This window comes from Rattus norvegicus, chromosome 20, assembly GCF_021556685.1.
Source record: "Rattus norvegicus strain SHRSP/BbbUtx chromosome 20, alternate assembly SHRSP_T2T, whole genome shotgun sequence".
Classification (NCBI taxonomy): domain Eukaryota; kingdom Metazoa; phylum Chordata; class Mammalia; order Rodentia; family Muridae; genus Rattus; species Rattus norvegicus.
The window spans coordinates 31,367,544-31,389,487 of record NC_141553.1 but is presented as its reverse complement, the minus strand read 5'-3'; the positions used below and the strand labels follow the sequence as shown (position 1 = coordinate 31,389,487).

Below are 21,944 nucleotides of genomic sequence, written 5' to 3'. Positions count from 1 at the left end.
CCTTTGGGGACCAGCTGCCTGTGCTCTCTGAACGGTCCTAGCGCTTTGACTATCACTCTGCCTTCTTGGGAGTTATGTTTGGGACTAGAGAGCCGACTCAGCACGGAGGAACACTTGTTACTCTTGCAGAGGACCTGGGTTCGATTCCCAGTACCCTCGTGGTGGCTTACAACCATCTAGGATGCCAGTTCCAGGAGATGCGGCACCTTCTTCTGGCCTCTGCGGGTGCCAGGCACATACACAGCCCACTTATCATACACATAGGCGAAACACTTACACACATAAAATAAAAACAAAGGAATCTTTTAAGAAAACTGTGTGCCGGGGTTGGGGATTTAGTTCAGTGGTAGAGCGCTTGCCTAGCAAGCGCAAGGCCCTGGGTTCGGTCCCCAGCTCCGAAAAAAAAAGAAAAGAAAAGAAAAAGAAAAAGAAAAAAAGAAAACTGTGTGCCAAAAGAAACCCACTGGCATTTCTGCCTCATCCGTTCATTCATTTATTGATCTATTTTTTGAGAGTTTTGTTATATACTCCAGGCTGGCCTTGAACTTGTGATCTTCCTGCCTCAGTGTCATGAGTGCTGGCATTATAGGTGTACACCACCATGCCTGGTTAAATCCTATTTATTTCAACCGAAGAAACAGAAATCCACACACACCTCTTAGATAACAGGGCTCGGACTCGAACTTAGGTGGCTGGCTCTAGAGTCCATGTTCTTAACTTGAATGTCCTTGCCAACCAACCTTGATGAACTAGCCAGCTCTCACAGAGGGAGGGATGCTGAAGGTGCTGGGAGGAAAGCTGCCTGTATCATACAACATTTAGCATGTGGTATCCAGGATTGGAACTGGCCTTGGGGTTGTCTTGTTTGTTTTCTAGGTGGGGAGGGGGGACGGCAGCATTTGTGGACCAACTTTGGGTGGCACAGTTGAGGGAATCAACAGTCTCCTCTGGTGCTGTGTTCCCTCCAGGCTGCTCCAGTGTGTCGATCGCCCAGGCCATCAATTTCTTGCCCTGTCCTGCTCATCTAGGCTGGCGCTGAACTGAACTTCCTTTGAACTCGCCTGATCCTTCTCCCTCCTTCTCCTTCCCCCAGATTGACAAGTATCTGTACGCCATGCGGCTCTCTGATGAGATTCTGATAGATATCCTGACACGATTCAAGAAAGAGATGAAGAATGGCCTCTCCCGGGATTATAATCCAACAGCCTCCGTCAAGATGCTGCCCACCTTCGTCCGGTCCATTCCGGACGGCTCAGGTGAGTCTCTGGCAGTTGAGTGCTCTGTGAAACCCGTGTGAAACCTGTTCTTCCAACAGATACTCTCTCATTTGCTCATGTTACCTGTTCGTGATTCTATCCATTAAATACAACTTTACCCATCCATCCACTCACCCACCCACCTACCCACCCACCTACCTACTCACCCACTCACCCACCCACTCACCCACCCACTCACCCACGCAGCCACTCACCCACCCACCTACCTACCCACCTACCTACTCACCCACCCACCTACCTACCCACCCACCCACTCACCCATTCATTTACCCACCCACTCACCCACCCACCTACCTACCTACCCACCCACCCACTCAGCCATTCATTTACCCACCCACTCACTCACTTACCCACCCACCCACCCACCCATTCCCTTATTCCCCCTCGATTCAGTTATCCCTCCATCCATACATCAACCCACGTGTTGTATAACTGCCGGCATTTACCATGCACCAGGCACCGATGACACCACCCTGGACAGTGACCTACCTAACCCTCAGCACTGTGTGACACTTGGAAAGTTCAGCATTTAGGGGCTTACAGGTGCCGTGTGTTTTAACTTCATCTCTACAGTAAACAAGGGTTTGTTCGGGGAGAATCCCAAGCACCAGGCGGTCTTCCCTTAGGTGCTTCCGATAAGCAGCCTTCCTATGGCCAGGCGGGTCTTGGGCTCAGAGGTGGGGCATTCAAGTCCTCATTTGGACAAATTCCCTACACTGGGAGGTAAGGTAGCCCCACAAATTCTCCTCTTGATCTGCATTCTTGTGGCCCCTGCAGTTGAAGGACTCCCCGAGGACTGACATTATTGCTGTCCTGGTACTGAAGTCTGCTCTTCACTGCCCAGTGGGAGCTGAGAGATCCTGGCTTCATTTGCTCACTGGCAGCCATTTTGCCTGGCCAATTCATAGTTAACTACTAGTTCTCAAAGGTGGTGCTGAAGCCACGCCAGCACTAGAATGGGGGTTCACCCATCGTATGCCATGAGAGGAGCCGTGCTCCAGGAAGTCAAGTTTCTTTTTAGTTTACTCCTGAGTGTGGCCTACACACTTCCGAGATTTCTTTCATCCTCTGGAGGCCTGGATTTTCAGTCTGGTCTAGCGATTTTAAGAAGCAGCCTTTTATAGTGGTTTTCCCAAGCAAAGGGCTTACTGTACGTGCAATCTGGCTGGAGCCAGAATAGTCCTGGCTATACCTGGCCTTGGGAATGTCCTCAGTGAGTCTTGGGCCCAGTTACCACTTGGTGGCGTTTGGCCTGTTCTATAGCTGGGATCCACCTTACGCACACTGGCGCCTCTGTCTCTGAAGTCTCTTTGTTCAAGAATTGAACTGGCTCCACTCAGGACCTTTTTGTATGTTCGGGGGTTGGTTACTAGTTCAGCTTTTGAAGCAGTTCTGGCCAGCCAAATGACCCTGGCTGCTGTGCCCTGAGTGTGTTCCGGTGCCTGTGTCTGGGGATGGGAGGCCCTTGTATAGTCTCAGGTTTTCTCAGCCTTGGATTGACCACAGCGGGCAAAGAATCTGTCCGGTGTCTGAGCTGAGGTCAGTTGTGCCTTTGGCTGATGATTCGAAAGGGAGTGACGAGTTAGCCAGGCTTAGGAACTGGGAAGGTAAATTTGAGTCTACAAGACCGTGACCAGGAAGGAGAAGTTGGGAGTGAGGAGGAGGAAGGAGATGTCTCTCCTTTCTGAACTTGCACCTCCCCGTGGCTCCCTCCCTCCCAGTACCCTTAGATCAAATGGTGGCCCTTCTCTCGCCTTTACCACCATCCAGTTCCAGGGTTGAGGGTCTCAAAGTGGGACAGTAGTAACCTGGACACTTTTCCCCTCAGATATGCTTCCAGACCCAGCCAGGTAGATACTAAAGCCCACGGGCGGTCTGGCAGAGGGGATCTGTTTTGCCACCTTCCCTGGAATCAGCTTCCACATCTCATTTATCTGGAATCCCTTATCCTTAAGAAGCCTCTGAAACCTGCATTGTTTTTTTGTATAGCGTTCCCGAGTTCCCGTTGGTCTCCCCCAACCCCCTTCAGTTATTCGAACCTTGTAATCAGCCCAGCAGCATTTTTTTCTTAGTTAATGTTTCATCAGATAATAAATAGTGTGCCTCGAAATCAGTGGCATCTTAACATGATGACTCACCAATGTCACCCACGTCGGGACACAGTGGCAGGGTCCCTGCCTGCTTCCTCTGGTGCTGAGAGGATCAATACTGATCTGGGGAGCACAAATCAGTATTAATAAGAAAAAGAGAGAGGGAAGGAGAAGACCTGAGCGACAGTGACCATTGGGTCCTCTGGGTCCTTGTCACTTGTCCTAGGGGATGCCAGTCGTCTTGGGTTAGGGCCCACAACTGGTGATCTTCTCTTCACCAGATCACAAAGATCCCATTCCCAGATAAGGTTCCACTCACAGATTGGTGGCACTAACCCCTGGATACAAATATTCAGAAAGTCATGTACCTGTGGGTTTTTTTTTAAAAGATAGGTAGGTAGGTCTGTCTATCCATTCGTCCACCCATCCATCCACCCATCCACCCATCCATCCATCCATCCATCCATCCATCCAATCTATTGAGACAGGTTCTCACTCATGAAACCGTAGCTAACCTCGAACTTACAGGGATCTACCTGCTTCTGCATCCCAAGTGCTGGGATTAGGGGTGTGAAGGGTGTCTTTCCGTACATGTGAGTGTTTTGCCTGCATGTATGTACTCCATGTGCTTGGCCCCTCCGGGGTCAGAAGAGGGCATCTGATGCCCCTCAATTGGAGTTACAGATGGTTATGAGTCATCAGGTAGGTGATGGGGATAGACCCTGGGTCCTCTACAAGAGTAGCCCCTGCTCTTGACCACAGAGCTAAATCCCCAACCTCCCTCAGATGTTTTTAATGGACAGAGTTCCTCATGAAGTTTCTTCCAGTTGACTCTCATTCCTGAGGTTTTTCTCTGCTCTATTTAGTGCTAAAGGTATTGTGGGTCTTGGTTAGCCCGGGAGCTATGGGACACTATACATTCCTGGATGTTTGTTTCCCTGTCATGGATCACAGCAAGTTCTTTACAAAGGAGAAGCCACAAGATGGTTTCTGAAAGCATACAGGCTTATCTTTTTCCATTCATAGCAGAATGACTTGTATTTGAGCATATTCTTTTTTCTTTCTTTTCTTTATCCATCCATCCATCCATCCATCCATCCATCCATCCATCCATCCATCCATCCATCCATCCATCCATCCAAGTCCTATAGTCCTAGGTAGACCTGGCTGGCCTTGAACTTACAGAGATCTGCCTGCCTCCGCCTTGAGTGCTGGAATTGAAGGTGAGGGCCACCACATGCTATTTCCCTTCTTTTTCGAGGCAGGGTCTGATGTAGCATTGGCAGCCTTGGAAGCTGCTATGTATCTGAGGGTGACTTGAAGTTCTGGTGGCTTGTGGGTTCCCCCTTTCACAGCTGGCTCTGCTGGAGTTTAGGATAGAGATGGTGGTTGGAGCTGGCTTGCCTGTCTGCTCACTCCCAGAGCACTTCACGAAGGTGGTTTCTGTTTGTCTTGTGTTCCAGCACAGGCTGGGGCTCGGCACCTGCCTCTGTGTTTGCTTTCCATTCATTTCTGGTAGTAATGACCATCATTAGAAGTGCAGAGAGGGGCCAGGCCCTTCAGAGCTCTGCTTAATGAGTCTCCTCTTGAAGAGCGGCTCCCTCCCGCTGGGAGGAGTTAGGGTAGGAGGCCCTGTGGGGCGTGGGGGAGGCAGATTTGAAACTGAAGACACAAAGAGGAAGTTGTACAGAAGCCTGAAGAAGCTGAAGTAAGAGGAGGTAAAAAGAAATAAAATCCAAACTAATGGAGAAGTCCCTGGCCCCCTAACCTTAGTTCCGTATGACCTTAGAGAACATACTTCAGCCTCAGCCTCAGCCTTCCTTTGCCTCTTCTGTTAAATGGGTGTGAAGGAGTTTGGTGACACATATTTAAAATTCCAGCCTTTGGGAAGACTGAGGCAGGAGAGATGCCATGAGTTCCTCTGTTTAAAAACAACAACAACAACAACAACAAAATTAATGGAGGGGCTGGAGAGATGGCTCAGTGGTTAAGGGCACTGACTGCTCTTCCAGAGGTCCTGAGTTCAAACCCCAGCACCCACATGGTGGCTTACAACCATCTGTAATGAGATCTGATGCCCTTTTCTGGTGTGTCTGAAGATAGTGATGGCATACTCATAAAATAAATAAATCTTAAAAATTTTTTTGAATGAACTGGATAACATAATGGACAGAACACGGAGGGCATGCTTCTCCCTGCTCTGATGCTATAAAGGAGGGATCAAGTGGAAGGACCTGTAGGGTACTGTGAGAAGCATAGTGAGTCCCGTCAGCACCTCCGAACACTGTAGTTCCTTGGGAGGGCCTTTCTATAGGCCCTCAGCTGTAGGATCCTGTCCTGGGGCTGCGTAAGCCCAGCTCCCGGAAGGATGAAGAGGGTTGTAGAGCTCTCTGGTATTGCCGCGGTGGAAGGAGACAAAAGGGGAAACACAGCCAATGCTCTCTCACCTCCAGCCTCTCCCAACCGGTCACATAAGAAGGGGTGAGCCTGAAATAGGCCTGTTGGCGCTCTGTCATCTGAGCACTCAGGAAGTGCAGGCAGGAAGATCAGAAGTTCAAGGTCACCTTCAGCTGCTTAGCAATGTCAGGACGAGGCAGTGCTATGTGTGAGCTTGTGGGAGAGGACTGGATGGATGGCTGAGTGGGTGGGTGGGTGGGTGGCTGGGTGGGTGGGTGGGTAGGCAGGCTGGTGTTTGCCTATAATCCAGCTACTTAAGAGGCTTAGGCAAGAGAGGAGGATACCGAGTTTGACCTAAGTAAATGCCAGGCGCCCAGCAGATCTTACCGAATGCCCTGTGGCACTTACCTGAAGTCATTTCTCTTTGTCCCCGGCCTGGCTGACTGTGAGAGCAAGCAGACCCTGTGACTGACCTAGGCAGTTCCTGCTGTCTGCAGACTCCCGCTGCACGGGGAGTGGGTGAAATCACCCTGTCTCAAATCTGCTTACCACTTATGAAGTTGAAGACGACTTGTAGATATTAAAAAAAAACAAAAACAAAAACAAAAAAATCAATAAATAAAAACAAACAAACAAAACCCAGCCAAACAAACAAACCAGCCCAATGAGCATGGAGTGTTTTTGAGTCTGTGAGAAGGGAGTGTCCCCTGGCCACTGGTGGGACCGGTTTGCTTGGGACATCCTCCTCTTCCTCCTCTTCTTCCTCTTCTTCCTCTTCCTCCTCCTCCTCCTCCTCCTCCGTACACTGTGGCATGGACTTAATATTTTTCTAGCATTTGTGGGCTGTAAAGGTGATTTTCAAATAGGGGTGGCAACCGTTTCTTCTCAGCCACCACACACCACACTGAAGATGGAGGTGGAGACACCACAGGTAGAGAGGCCCCTGCCTCAAGAGAGACCCCCCTTGGCTCTCAGCAACCACCGGTCAGGTTCCCAGGTGCCTCTCTAATCCACGGTCATGTCACCCAGACGTTTCTTTTTAAACTCTGTCCTGGCCATGATCAGCCTTCTGATCAGGCCTGAACTTCCTGGAACCCTGCTGGCCTGATCCTGTTTCAAAGACTGAGTGGACATGGCGGGTGAGCAGGACAGGGTGGGATGGGCCAGCCCAGGGAGCCTGGCGTCTTCTCAGCCACCGTTGGAGTTTCGGTGACAGGAAACCTATTTTCTTGTATTCACCTGACCACGAGACCCAGTTGACAACTCAAAATTTTCCTAGGGGGGTTGGGGATTTGGCTCAGTGGTAGAGCGCTTGCCTAGGAAGCGCAAGGCCCTGGGTTCGGTCCCCAGCTCCAAAAAAAAAAAAAAAATTTTTTTTTCCCTAGGTACAAAAGTTTATAAGGAATCAAATATAAGTATATATCCACTGTATAAAAGAAAATACTGTATTTTTTGGTGGGAAAGAAAAATCACTTCAAAAAAATAAAAATAAAGCCGGTGGTGCATGAATTTAATCATAGCACAGAAGCAGGAGGATCTCTGAGTTTGAGACCAGCCTGGTCTACATAGAGAGTTCCAGGCAGGGTTATGCGGTAAGAGCCTGTTTCAAAACAAAACAGTAAAACCCAAAACAAATAAAATATACAGGCAGACGGAGACACAGTTTCATGGCCGGGTGCCTTGGCAGGAGTTCCAAGCTATTCAGCAAGGGACAAGAGTCCCTTCAGCTAGCCGTAGCAGGAAGCTCAGCGTCCACAAAGAACAGCGTTGTATCCTTACCTCATACCCTGCACAAAACATTAACTCCAAGTAGATCAAAGACCTAAGTGCTTCCACTGGTGCCATCAAACTCCCAAAAGAAAACCAGATGTGACTGTTTCGACCTTGTATTTGGTGGTCGGATTCTCACGCAGCAAAGCACTAAACAGCAAAACCAGAAACAGATGGCTCTTGGTAAGACCGTGAAGCCCAATGGCCAGCACCACAAGCGTCACCAGAAAAATTAAAGATGCTAGTGCTTCTTTACTTGTTACTAAATTTATAACTTAAATTTATTTTAATTGTTATTACTGTGGAGGTGGGCACGCACTGTGGTGAGTGTGTAGAGCTCAGTACCACTGTGTGGAGTTGGCGCTCTGCTCCCACCTTTAAAGGGGCATCCAGGCGTTGAACTCAGGTCTTCAGGCCAGCACTGAAAAGGCTTTACCCATCTCGCCAGCCCTGTTAGTGTGCATCTGAGCATACGTGTGAGTGCCTGTGGAAGCATGTCCATGCATGTGTGAGAGCCAGAGGTTAGCCTCAGGTGTCATCCTTCAGGTACGGCAATCTTACTTTCTGACATAGAGTCTTTCACTGGTCTGCGGCCTAACCAGTAGGCTGGGCTGACTGGCCAGGGAGCACCTGGGATCCCCAGTGCTGGATTACCAGTGTGTGGTTAAGTGCGCTACTGCCCCTGGCTTCGTTCACATGGGTTCTGGGGATTGAACTTGTGTCCTCATGCTTGCCTAGCAACCAGTTATCTATCTAGCCATTCCTCTTACCTATCCACCTATCTTCCTTCCTTCCTTCTTTCCTTCCTTCCTTCCTTCCTCCCTCCCTCCCTCCCTCTCTCCTTCCCTCTCTCTATCTTTCTTTCTCCTGACTGAATTTAGATGTGGTTTGAAAGAGAATGGTCCCCATAGGATCATATGTTTAAACATTTGGTCCCCTCCTGGTGGAACTTAGGTGTGTCACCAGGGATAAGTTTTGAGGTTTCAAAAGCACATAGCAAGCCCTATTTCTGCTGCTGTCCTCTCTGTCTGTCTGTCTACCTGCCTGCCTGTTTGTCTCTGTCTCTGTCTCTCTCTGCCTCTCTGTCTCTGTCTCTCTCTCTGCCTCTGTCTCTCTGCTTGCTGCTTATAGATCAGATATAAAATTCAGCTATTGCTCCACCGTCTGTCTGTTGGCTTCCCGCCATGATGATTAGCCCTCTATAGACTGTAAGCCACCCCCAATTAAATGCTTTCTTTTATAAGAGCTGCCATAAGGGGTTGGGGATTTAGCTCAGTGGTAGAGCGCTTGCCTAGGAAGCGCAAGGCCCTGGGTTCGGTCCCCAGCTCCGAAAAAAAAAGAACCAAAAAAAAAAAAAAATAAGAGCTGCCATGGTCATGGTCTTTTCACAGCAATAGGACAGTTGACTAGACAACTGAGGGAAGCTAAGCAAATGCTCCACTATCAAGTCACGTTCCTGGCCTTACATCAATTAATTAATTAATGCGTATCGTGATTGGGGAGGTCAGAGGACAACTTCCGTGAGTCTTTTCTCTCCCACCTTGTTGAGACAGGCTCTCTTGTTTCCTTTCCTGCTTTGTACGCTCCAGGCTGGCTGGCCCACAGGCTTCCAGCTTACTCCCCGGTCTCTGCCTCCCAAGTGGCCAGAGCAGTGGGATTATAGCTGTGTCTGTCATTGTACCTCAGTTTGGGGGAATCAAACTTGGATTTTCAGGCTTGGGTGACTAGTGTTTTACTCACTGAGCTGTCTGCCTGGCCCCAACATATCTAACGTTTAACACCTCCTTCCCCCTTTGACACCATCGAAGGGTGTGGATAGGCAGTAAGTAGATGGATGGCATTCTAACACCAGCCTTCATCAGAGAGATGCAAAAGGCGGTGAAAAATGACTTCACACAAGCGTTACTGAAGATATGGACAAACTAGAGGGCTCTTCCCTCATGACTAACGACAGAAAGTGGTACAGCCACTTTGTCAGGCTACGTTTCTACAAGCTAACCTTGCTTTATCAGACAGCGTTACTCATTAATAAACTTGAGAGAAAGGAAGGCACTTGTCCACACACAAACATGTGCCAGTGTGCCTAGCAGTGTTCTTAATTAATTCATTCACTTTAAATCCTGACTGTGGTCCCCCTCCCCAGTCCCCCCTTTCCCTCCACCTCTGAGAAAAGAGCGGTTCCTCCTGGGGAACCAGCCCACCCTGCCATCTCAAGTCACTGCAGGACTGGGTCCATCCTCCCCTACCGAGGCCAGACAAGGCAGCCCAGTTAGGGAAGCAAGCAAGATCCACAGGCAGGCCAGAGTCAGGGTAAGCCACTGCTCCAGTTGTCAGGGAATCTGCAAGAAGACCAAGCTGCAGATCTGCTACGTGTGTGCGGAGGCCTGGGTCCAGCCCTTGTATGCTCTTTGGTTGGTGGTTCAGTCTCTGGGAGCCCCCAAAGGTCCGGATTATTGACTTTCTTGGTCTTCTTATGGAGTCCCCATCTCCTCCCCCAATCTTGAGGTCCCGCAATCCTTCCCCCAACTCTTCCCAAGACTTCCTGAGCTCCGTCTAATGTTGGCTGTGGGTCTCTGCGTCTGTTTCCGGTCATCTGCTGGGTGGAGCCTCTCAGAGGACAGTCATGCCAGGCTCCTGTCTGAATCCAGGCTGACAGACATGGACGCAGCCTGAGGCTCCAAGGAAGTTGGAGAGGAAGGCAGGCCTGCAGTGTGTCCCTGTGCATCCTCTGAGGAAGGCTCATTCCTAGCAGTGTTAACCGTAGTAGCCCGAAGTGCAACCAGCCCGTGTCCATTGGTTAAGGAAGGGATGTGTGAATCGTGGTTCGTGCAAACAATGGGGTACCAAAATGATTGAAACTCGAGTGAAACAGTGTAATGTAGAAACAGGTTAGATAAGTGAAAAGAGCCAGTCCCAAGGGACCATTTGACTTTTAATACCCAGAAAAAAAAGAGTTCAAAATCTATTTATGTCTGTGTCTGTCTGTCTGTCTGTCTATATCTGTCTATGTGTTGTTTATATGGGCCTCATACATCCCGAGTAAACACTACCACCGAGCTACATCCCCAACGTTTGGATTTTTAAAATATAATTTAAAAAGACACCCCCCCCCCCCCGGGTTGGGGATTTAGCTCAGTGGTAGAGCGCTTGCCTAGGAAGCGCAAGGCCCTGGGTTCGGTCCCCAGCTCCAAAAAAAAGGAAAAAAAAAAGACAACCCCCTTTTTTAAAAAATATAGTACTGTTTGCACCACCCCCTTTTGAGACAAGTTTTGACTGTGTAGCCCAGGTTAGCCTCGAACTCTCAATCTTTATGTCTTAGCTTAAGCACTGGGATCACAGGCATGTGCCTCCGTACTTGGCTTGGACAGTACATCCACCGTGAATGAATGGTTGGTACGTTACGTGACTCAGATTGTAGGTTGTGTGTGTATAATCTTTTTCAGGGTGATATTGATAGTCATAGGGATGGGGGCTACTGGGACTTAGGGAGGCAAGGGTGGCTGTCACCTGGTGCCACCGGCTGCAACGTGGATGAACCCTGGAGACTACACTCAGTAAAGGCCTCCAGCCGCAAAGAGACAATTTATGCCCGATTCCACCTCCGTGAAATGCCCAGGTCTCTTAGAGAAGAAAGTGGAGGTTGCTAGGGATGGAGGGGATGAGGAATTACCGCTCAGTGGTTACTGAGTCATGTTGGGGTGATATCCAGGTTTCCCAGAGGTAGTGACAGGAGCTGCTTAACTGCAAATGTCCTCAGTGTTGCCGAGCTCTGTGCTCGGCAAATGGTCCCAGCATCAAGTTTCTCATTTTGCTTGTCTTACAACAAGAAGGAGAACACACTCCAAAGAGTGACTGGAGCTTTGGGCAAGCAGTGGTTGGCGTCTGAGCCAACGTGGAGGGAACCCAGGGCATAGGACAGATCTCAACACAGGCTTCTCCCGTCATCTTCTAACTGAGGTCATCTTCTGCTACATAGTGATGTCAAGGCTAGCCTGGGCTACATGAGACCCCAGTCTCAACAAAATAAAAAGCTAGTGTTGTGTGGTCCTTATTTATGGATGGCAAGGCAGAAGGTGGGATAGAACTTTGCGCCTTATTTGCTGCCTCTTCCTCCTCAGAGCTGGGACTAGAGCTGTTCCAGCAGGTGCTGTATGGTGGGGTGGGGGTGGGAGGAGCAGACGGGGCCAGATTCAGGCCTTCTCACACTTGAATCTGACATTGGTTTTCTCCCTTGTCAGAAAAGGGGGATTTCATTGCCCTGGATCTCGGCGGGTCTTCCTTTCGAATCCTGCGGGTGCAGGTGAACCACGAGAAGAACCAGAACGTCAGCATGGAGTCTGAGATCTACGACACCCCAGAGAACATCGTGCATGGCAGTGGAACCCAGGTGGGCCCCTGTTCTCCCCATCCTGTTCCAGCCAGCCAGATCCCTTGGAGTACCTGCGAGGGCCGGACTTCCGGAAGCTGCCATCCAGGGACCCCGGCAGGACTCACTGGAGGTCTCACTGGGTATCAATTGTACAGAACTCCTGGTGGAGGGATGAGGCCGCCGTACGGGGCTGGGCTGGGCCTGAAGAGGCATATACCGTCCCAAAGGATCCTGGGCTGCATACCCTTTGGGTAGAAATGCCCTGCTCTCAGGCCTCCGGCTTCTGCACCCACTCAATGGAGGGGGGCCAGGTCTTGTGGAGTGGCTCTCAGCTTGGGAGAGCAGGAGCTCTGTCCTCTGATAGAATGGCGTGCACACGCCCTTGGGATGGCAACCAGAGGCTGCAGACTTTGCTTTTGAAATGACTCCTCCTCCTTGTGTTCATGCCCAAAGCTTCACCTCCTGCCCCCAGCCCTAGCTAGGGCCATCCTTCCTGACCAAAGGACATGCGCTCACCTGCAGAGGGCCTGTTCTATGACGTGCGGTGGGTCCCTATCTCCCTAGGACCCTGGGACTAAGGCTCAGGCAATACCGTCGGGTTTTTATTTTATATGTGGGTGCCCTGAGACTATATCATGGGGGCGTTCCATTACTCTTAAGGATGGACATATGAGCTTATGCCCCACCTACACTCCATGCTGGGCCACAGTCTTCATACAGTTGACAGCTTGACAGAGTTCTGCTGGGGAAGGGGTGCGTTCAAGGCGAGGTTCCTCAAGTTCTCCAGGGAAAGCAATGGTTTCGGGGTGGACCGAGGTGGGGCCCAGGGGCCTTCTCTATAGGAGTCTACTTGGGGCCTAAGTCACTGTGGGTGAGGGTTGGGGCCACCCACCTAGATGAGAGCTACTCCTGGCCTTGAACTCTGCTCCTTGGATTCAGAGTTTTCTGGAGCACATCACTGTAAGCATAGAAAGAAGCCCTATGTCTAAGGTGGACAAGCCACCTTACAGCTAGCCACGGAGGCAGGCGAGCTGCTCATTAGGTGGTCCTGTTTCCATCACAGGCATTAGAGACTTGTCCCTTCCTCCCAAAGCTGTTCAAAGGGGACAAGGAGGTCTCCTACCTGTGCCCCCATCGCCCACTGTGTGGCTTCTTTCTGCCAGTGGCCATCAGCCAGCTTAGCAGACCCTGTTCCTTGTAACAAGTGCTGGCTATCACTGTTCCTTGTGGTTTGTCTTTTGAGTGGAGCCACCGCTGAGACGGCCAGTGTGCAAACATTCCTTGTGCCCCTTGGCTTGGCCTGTCAGGTGCAGGACTTGTTTGGGGGTGCCTCCATCCCAGGGTACCCTTCTCATTCCCAGGGTTATTTTGCCCCCTGCCCCCATTTGTTCTTTTGCCCCTTCTAAGTCATCCAAGAAGACAATGATAGTGCTGATATAATGACACTTGTCCTGTGTAATAGCTGATGTCTATGCGCTTTATATTTAGTGACCCAGTGACCCATTTAATCATCATGGCGACCCTGTGGAGTTTTACCATGTCCATCTGACACGTGGGAAAGCTGCTTAGTGGCTGCCAAAGTCTGAGATTTCTGAGGTGGTCTAACACTAGAAGTTACAGTTTCAGTTTTAGGACCTTTTCTTTTCCATTTACTTATTTATTTTGAAACAAGGTTTCACCGTGTAGCTCTGGCTGTCCTAGAACTGGCTTTGTAGATCAGGCTGACCTCACACTTGTAGACTCCTCCCCCCCCCCCCCCCCCCGCCTCTGCTTCTCACTGCTGAGGTTAAAGGTGTGACTTATTACATCCAGCAAAACATTTTTTTAAAATGTGTATGTGTGGCTCGTGTGAGTGTATACCACGTGTATGGGTGCCCTAAGAGGTCGGAAGAAGGCAATGGGTCCCTTGGGATTGGGGTTGTAAGGCTCCCAACCTCGGAGCCTCTCCCCACTCCCCTTTCTTACATTTTTGATGATGAGAAAATGTGGTGGCTGCTGACAGAAGCTTAGATCAGGGTGTGATGGTAGCAAGGTAGGAACCAGAACATCTCCCATAGTGTTCTGGAATCAGCAGTCAGCTGGCATCAAGTGGCCCCTCTCCTGAGATCTCTGACCGACCTCTTCCGTGGTGACCCAGGTCCTCATGTTACCCCCGGAGCTGCTCAGACTTCATGGCCCAGGAACAACAAAGTCTTGAGGATTTTATGGGATCCTCACCCTCCGTGATGTGTAGATATTTAAAAGTTGACCCTAATCCTATCTCCTGAAATAGTGTCAAACGTAAAGATGAACCGGTGCTACCCACGTTCACCCTGCAGTGCCCCCCACCTCCCCCCTCTCTCTCTTTCTCCCCTCTCCACCATACAGTATCTCAAACACCTTCTACAATGTTAAAGCTTTATGGTTTCAGGAGCTGCATGCAACACTGTGAAAACAGGACTTGAGTGACCAGGGAGACAGCTCCGCAGGAATTGTCCTTGCCGCACAAACGCAAGGTCCTTTTGGTCATTATTTGCCTTGCTCGTCAGAGGGATTGAGTGTGTGCATGCGTGTAGCATGTGTATTGTGCCAGTTGTGTCGGTGTTCATACGCATGCATGCACAAGAGCACAGTGTAGAAGTCAGAGGTTGATGCTAGGTAATCTTTCTCCAACACTCTCTACATTATTTGAGACAGATCTATCATTGAACCCAAAGTTCACAGATGGCCAATGAGCTGTCCCTGTCTCTTCCCTCCCTCCCCAGCGCCAGGGCAGCAGTATGTTACCCCGACTGGCAGTGCATACGTAGTCTCGGGATCCGAACTCAGGTCCTCCCGCTTGCATGGAGAACCTCTTGTGATAGTTGGGTTTTCCATCTTGTGGCTCCAAGTGTTGAACTCAAGGCTGTCAGGCTCCATGGGAAGCACTTAGCTGCTCAGCTCTCTCATTGAGCCCTAAAATGTTTCCTTTGTTATTTACTTATTTTAGCTCAGGCTAGCCTGGAGCTTGCTATGTAGTCTAAACTGGCCTCAACCGCACCATCCTGCTCTTGCCTCCTGAAAGTGAGATTATACGATTGAGTCGTTATCTAGCTTCTGTGTCTATGTGAAAATAATGAGAATGCTGTCCGGAAGGTGATGTGGATTCATTCATTCATTCATTCATTCATCCATTCATTCATCATTCATTCATTTTGTGGTACTAGGTACTGAATCCCAGGCACTGAGGATGTTAGGCAAGCACCCCAGCACTGAGCTACATCCCAAGCTCCTTTCTTACGTTTTATTTTAGAAGACAGGGCCTCTCTAAGATGCCCAGGCTGTCCTGGAACTCTGGAGCCTCCTCCTGTCTCCTCTGGAGCACTAAGACTGTGGGGGTGTCTACATAAGTACAACCAAGTCAGGTTGGCCTGCTCAGCCACCATGGGGCGATGCCTTTGGCTTGGGTTCAAGTGCTGGCTCCGAGTTCTTGGCGTGGCCCTCTTGCTGCAGCCAGCCATCTCAGGCCCCTCACCCTGCCCTTCCCGTGTGGCCGTTCTTCCTTCCTTCTGCTCACTTACAGCAGGAGTGCCTGGAGCCTGAGGTGCAGATGGCTCGCAGGGCTCAGGGACTGACTTAGTAATGGGTTTGTGTGGGTCTGAAGTAGGTCACAGGAAGCTTAGCCTGGTTTCTCCAGGGAGGGTGGTCACGTGCCCCTTCAACCAGAGATGCTGGTGCAGCGTAGCCTGAGTAAGAGTGACTCAGGACCGAGGCATCCAAGTTGGAATAGACTGGGTGTCCCCCCCAACCTCAGCAATGAGTCAGGTCCCCTCCAAAGCTGGCTCAAGGTGACTGTGGCTTGGCACTCTGGCACCGTCCTCCTCTGTCTGGGTTTTAGAAGGCACGAGACTGTCCTCAGCGTCACACAGAATCCAGGGAGCCGTGCTTCCGTGTTCTTTCCAGTGGATTCCTGCAGTCTGTGTATACCTCACGAGTCAGAGCCAGCGAGCTTGCGCACGGCAGTGTCAGAAGTGCACTCTGGGATATTGATAGCATGGCATATTCATATGGTAACACAGTATTGAACGCAGACTGTCCAGGGATGCTGACTCAGACAGCAGAGAGCACAGCCAGCTCCACTTCCACCTATACTCATGAGTGTTCGAAATCGGGGTGCCAGGAGTAACCCCAGATCCACGAAGGTAGCATCTGGGCTTTTGTTGTTTATTAGGACAGGGTTTCACTCTGTAGCCCGGCTTGGCCTTGAACTCAGGGCAATCCCCCTGCCTCAGACTCCCAAGAGCTGGAATTCTAGACATGAGCCGCTGTGTCTAACCTCGGCTCATGTCTAGACTGTCATGTGGGTTTTTGATAGTGTTATACTTTTTTTGGGGTTTGATCCTGGAGGATCAGACAGGGGTGTTATAGTTAAACAGATGCTGTACCATGAGCCGTGCTTGGTACCCCACTTGTACTTCTTGATGTGGGTATTGGCAGGTGCAGAACTATGTGACCTCCATTCCTAGGATCTGTGCATCTTTAGGGGGTGTTCATCTTTCCGTCAGTAGGTTCAGCCATGGAGCTGCCCAAGGATTTCCTGGGCCATCTCTGGGAGTGGCCAGGTCATTCCTCCTGGATAGCTGAGAGACCGCCAATGTGTCAGGGAAGACATTCTGCTGACTCTCCCTGTCTCTGAATTTCCCTCCATGCCTGGATGACCAGCGTTGTGACCTCTGAGGGCTCAGTTCCTTTGGAGGGCTACAGTGTCCTGTGAGAGCTTGTGCTAGCTGTCACACTCGCACAGCGTGCCCTCCCCTGCCCCCAACCTGATGTCCCTCCTCTGTGCCTTCTAGCTTTTCGATCATGTCGCTGACTGCCTGGGAGACTTCATGGAGAAAAAGAAGATCAAGGACAAGAAGTTACCCGTGGGATTCACATTTTCCTTCCCCTGCCGACAATCCAAGATAGATGAGGTAAGGATGCCTTGGTGATGACTGGATTCAGAAGACGGCGGCGGACGCTCTCTTGCGTCCCCTCGCTTATGGGTGGCCCCATGCCTCTTGGTTTTGGAGTTGTTTGTCAAAATTAGCCTGAGGTTGTGGTGCCATGTTTCTTCTTCCCCTTCCTTTCGTGTACCACCCCCAACCCCTGACCTCTTCTGAGGCAGGGTTTTAATGTAGCCCAGGCTACCCTCTGGGTGGTAGCGTAGGATGACTTTGAACTCCCGCTCCTCCTACCTTTACCTTCACAGCCCTGGGATTACAGATGTGCATCGCCGTGCCTGGTTTCTGGGGTGCTGGGGATTGAACCCAGAGTGTAGTGCATGCTCCCCAGGTACAAGGAGCCATTGATGAAGCTCTCATAAATGAGCAAGGAAAGGAAGGCAGACAAGGCCTAATGGCTATGGAGAGAAGTGAGGTCATTCTTCACTGGGGTATCAGGCTGTCTTCTGCCTCAAGAGAAGCCTTGGGTTCCCTTGCTGAGTGCCCCACCCCACCCCCATGACCGACATGTCACATCTGATCTTTCTCATTTGCTATTTGCTGTCTGCTCCGCCCTGTGGTACACCTGTGCTTTGAAGAACTGCGAATCTGTGGAGTAAACAGATTACAGGCTGTTCCTTCTCTGTATGGAGGGACAGAACATCCCCCACCCCACATACACCTATAGATAGACAAACCCCAGGAATACTAATAGTAAACACTGAAGGCCCGGCCAGCCTCTGTGAGCTAAGTGCTCCTGAGTCCCACTTCCGGATGGAGAATCAGGTTGTCCTGCCGCCCAGGGGACAGCAGAGCATGTGTTGGCACACTGGTTTACCTTACTGTAGGACCTTTGTTGATAGGGTCCACACCGCTGCTGTTGCTGCTTCCCCTGATGCTGGCGATGCTGGCGGCTGCACATTTGCTCCACTTGTGGAATTAGCAGGAGGGGTTTGGAGGGCCCAGCAGACCAAGCCTCTCATTTTAGGATGGAGAGCAGGGGCCTCCATGGGGTGACAGGTTATTCACGATAGAACCCGGAGCACTGATCCAGGTCTCACCTCGCATGGTGTGCCCTCTCCTTTGAGTATCTCTAAGATGTTTCTGTCCCAGACTCTTTCCCTCTGTGCAGTCCCAGCTAGACTCTCAAGATCTCCAGCAGCTCAATACCTTCAAGGTATGCAGGTCAGTTGGTTCTCTAAGAGTAGTTCTTCCAGCCCTTCCTTGAATGCCTGCTGTTGTTATGGTGGTGTGGGAGAAAGGTCCCAAGTCCCCAGAAGACACCCAAAACTGTAGATCATGTTGAACTATGCGTTATGTATCTTTTTCCTATACATCCATACCTCCGATAAAGTTGTTTGCGTATCAAGAGATCAATAACCATAACTAATGGAGCAATTCTGTTTACTAAGAGTTTCGTTTTGAAAATACCAAATTGCTGGGCTGGGATATGACTTCGCTCAGTGCTTGTCTAGCCCCAGACCTGACCCCCAGTGTAAACCGGTATATGCTTGTAAGCCCGACAGAGCCATAACCCAGAACTCGGGAGGTGGGGACAGAAGAATCAAACTCAAGGTCATCCTCAGCTATACAATAAGTTGAAAGCCCAAGTTAGACATGTGGGACCCTGTATCAAAGCCACATAACTCTTTGCAAAGTGGCAGTCGATCTAGCAGCCAAGATGGCCACTAAGTAAGTGAGCAACAAGATGGCTAAGTGTTTAATTGGCACCGGGCCAGGCCCTGAGAGAAAATGGCTAGGGATATGTATGGCCTGGCCTCCAGGAAGCAGTCTTTAAAGGGAGGGAGTTGTGTGGCAGAAGGCACATCATCCTGCAGACAGGAGCTAAGGGGTAGAATGATTTGGGGCAGGGCATCGTGGGCAGAGGAGGAGCTAAAAGTGTGACTCTTATCCGCCAACCGGGAACCCCTTCAGGGAACGGCTCAAGGCTGGGACCTCCATCGTCCAAATCTTGACCAATTCCATTATTCTCCCTGTACAAAATGCCCCTCAGTGGAATGGGATACCACCCCACCAGGAAGTAGGTGGCAGGAGCTTGGAGAAAGGACCATGCTTCTGGCCACCTGAGAGCCTGGGGGCGGGGGGAGGGGGACGAAAACAGTGTCCAGGGTCATTTCCAATACTGGCCTTAGTTATAGTTGATCCAGAGTGAAGAAGATCACAGGCTCAACAGGGTTCACCCCTCCTCAGCAGCATGCACACCTCTCGGAGGGAAGCCAGGCCCCCCTTCTTTGTATTAACCCTCTGGAGACTGGCACGGCCTGACAGTCATCATCCCCAACCTGCCGTGTCTATGGCAACCCTCCTGACTGAGAAAAGAGCAATCCAATTAGAACTGTTCCGTTATCTTTTTTTTTTAAGGCCGTGTGTAAAACCACTAAAGTAATGCAAAATGTAATGTAAAGTCTATGTACACCCCCCATTCCCCCAGGAATTTAGGCTTGTCAGCGTCTCTCCTTGGCTGCTCTCCTAGAAGACCTGGGTTCAATTCCCAGCACCCACATGATGACGCATAACTGACTGTAACTCCAGTTGCAGGGGATTGATCCTACACTCTCACACAGACATACGTCCACGCAAAACCATCAATGTACATAAATAATAAACAAATCATTAAAAGAAGAAGTTTTCTCAGGGAAACCCATTAAGTGGATAGACAGACAGATCTATCTCCATCGTGACCTGGTGGCGGCCGTTTGTCGCTGAGGGTGTCTGCTTAGCCCCTGTGCTAGAGTAGCCTTGGAAGCCTTGACTCGCCAAAGCTCTCTGCCTTCAGTCCACTTTTCCACTCCTTTTCCGCAGGCTGTACTGATCACGTGGACAAAGCGGTTCAAAGCCAGTGGCGTGGAAGGAGCGGATGTGGTCAAGTTGCTGAATAAAGCCATTAAGAAGCGAGGGGTAATTTCTCTCTTGGGTTGTGCATAAGTCCGGTATTGGGGGGAAATCTCCGTCTTAAAATGGTTTAAGGTTCACATTGTCAGGCATGGAGGGGCACTGAGGGTGATGGCCTTAATACCCTAGCAGGGGACAAGAATCCCAGGCCAGGGAGTAGGTCAGATGTGAGCTCTCAGAAGTGCCACCAAAAGGTATCTAGTCTGCAGCTGAGACCATCCATGTGTATTCCGCAGGGATTCCATGTTGTTCCGCAAACACGCAGGGATTAGAGGGAGGAGCTGCCTTGCGCATGCGCATGTGATTCTTAGGCTCTCCTTTGGAGGCTTGCCCGGGAATGTAGCTCCATGAATAAAATTCACTCCCCGAAGAATCCTAAGCCAGATAATTAAGGGGACCTTGCAGTTTCCATAATGTAATCACTGCTGTCTAATCCAATTAATTGAGTCCTGGCCGCAGTGAAGCCACCCATCAGCATGGTGGCGTGTGAGAATTGGAGCATGCCTGGTTGGGATTTCTGCGCCCATGTGGGAACTGATGGTGACATTCTCTTCCTTATCGGTCCCCAGGACTATGATGCTAACATTGTCGCCGTGGTGAATGACACAGTAGGGACCATGATGACCTGCGGTTATGATGACCAACAGTGTGAAGTCGGCCTGATCATTGGTAGGGTGTCCCGCCCCCACTTGCTCCCCAGCTCCTTGCTTTGCTCAGCCCATATGGTGCCCTTCCTCGCCTTGTGTGGTCACAGCTTCCCACGTTGTGTCTCCCAGGCACAGGCACCAATGCTTGCTACATGGAGGAACTGCGACACATCGACCTGGTGGAAGGCGACGAGGGGAGGATGTGTATTAACACGGAATGGGGAGCCTTTGGGGATGATGGGTCCCTGGAAGACATCCGAACCGAGTTTGACAGAGAGTTAGACCGTGGATCTCTCAACCCTGGGAAGCAGCTGTGAGTTAACTTCCTCTTCTGGCCACCTATCTGACTCGGGGGACATTTAGCAAAAGACTGGGCCATAAAGCCAGGTAGCCACAAGCGCTGTCACCCATTGGGGTTTTTTCCCCACACTGGGTGGAACTCAGGGCCTCAGCCATGCTAGGCAAATACTCTACCACTGAGCCCCATCTCCACCCTGTAAAATGCATTTATTTTGAAGCAAGAGTCTTACTGAGTTGCCTAGGTTGGTCTTGAACTTAGAATCCTCCAGTCTCTACCTCCTGGGCAGCTGAGATAACATCCCTGCACTACCAGCCTGCTTCAGATGTGCATGATTGGACTATGCTCCTCACTCCGTCAGATGCACGGTGACTGTGGAGTTCATGCAGTTAAAGGCAAGGTGCCTTAGCTGGTAAAGGCACCTAGTGTGTAAACCCGGCAACTTGAGGTCAAGCTACTATTATTAGTAGTAGCATAATTATAATATGTTTAAAGATCTAGGGATGGGCTATATGGCCAAGTGCACTGACTGCTTTCCAGAGGACCTGGTATAGCAGCCCACAATCATCCATAGCTCCAGTTTCAGGGGATCTGACTCCATTTTCTGACCTCCACAGGCACTAAACACACACTTAGCACAGGGTTTCAGGCGAAACCCCCAGAAGTGTAAATTAAATGGCATTCATTTAAGCGATTAAATGGCATTCTTTCTGGGTAATCACCTTACCACTGGGACTAGGTATGTAACTAAGTTGATAGAGTTGCCTGCCAGGCATGTCCGAGGCTCCATCCCTCGCATGGGTGCAGTGACACATGATACTGTATTCCCGTCACCAGGCGATAGGAGAGGGTCAGAAGTTCAAGGCCACCCTGTGCTCTGTAGAATGTTCAAGGACAGCCTAGGCTATGTGAGACATACACAAATAGATTAGGAAGCACCGGACACAGACAAACGTCCTAATCACGCAGTAGCCAGACTCCATGGCCACATATGAGCACGTGCCCTCTGCAGATCCTTGAAGGAAGGTCTTGTCTTACTGTCACACAGACTCGGGTGCAGTGGTAACAGAAGCAACATCAGGCAGGCCATTAGACCCAGCTTGCTTTCTGTCAGCTTGGGGATTCTAGCCTAGACTCCACAGGGCGCTTACCACAGGAGCTGGAGCAGCACCTGAACAGCCAGCCCACAGAGGCTTTCCTGCCAGTCAGGAACAGGAACAATAAAGGCTGTGTTTGAAAGCAG

The 21,944-nt window shown here is 50.4% G+C and overlaps 1 protein-coding gene across 4 annotated transcripts in view; it reads left to right on the top strand.

Annotated features, from left to right (window-relative positions):
• The window catches only part of Hk1 (hexokinase 1), a 101,594-nt gene that overhangs the window by 54,723 nt on the left and 24,927 nt on the right, over positions 1-21,944 (top strand). For all 4 annotated transcript variants that reach the window (XM_087596863.1, XM_087596864.1, NM_001393711.1 and 1 more), the window contains 6 exons: positions 1,094-1,256; positions 11,773-11,921; positions 16,715-16,834; positions 19,667-19,762; positions 20,326-20,425; positions 20,533-20,716. In XM_087596863.1, the coding sequence (XP_087452989.1) occupies positions 1,094-1,256; positions 11,773-11,921; positions 16,715-16,834; positions 19,667-19,762; positions 20,326-20,425; positions 20,533-20,716 (812 nt within the window). The remainder of the gene's footprint in view (positions 1-1,093; positions 1,257-11,772; positions 11,922-16,714; positions 16,835-19,666; positions 19,763-20,325; positions 20,426-20,532; positions 20,717-21,944) is intronic.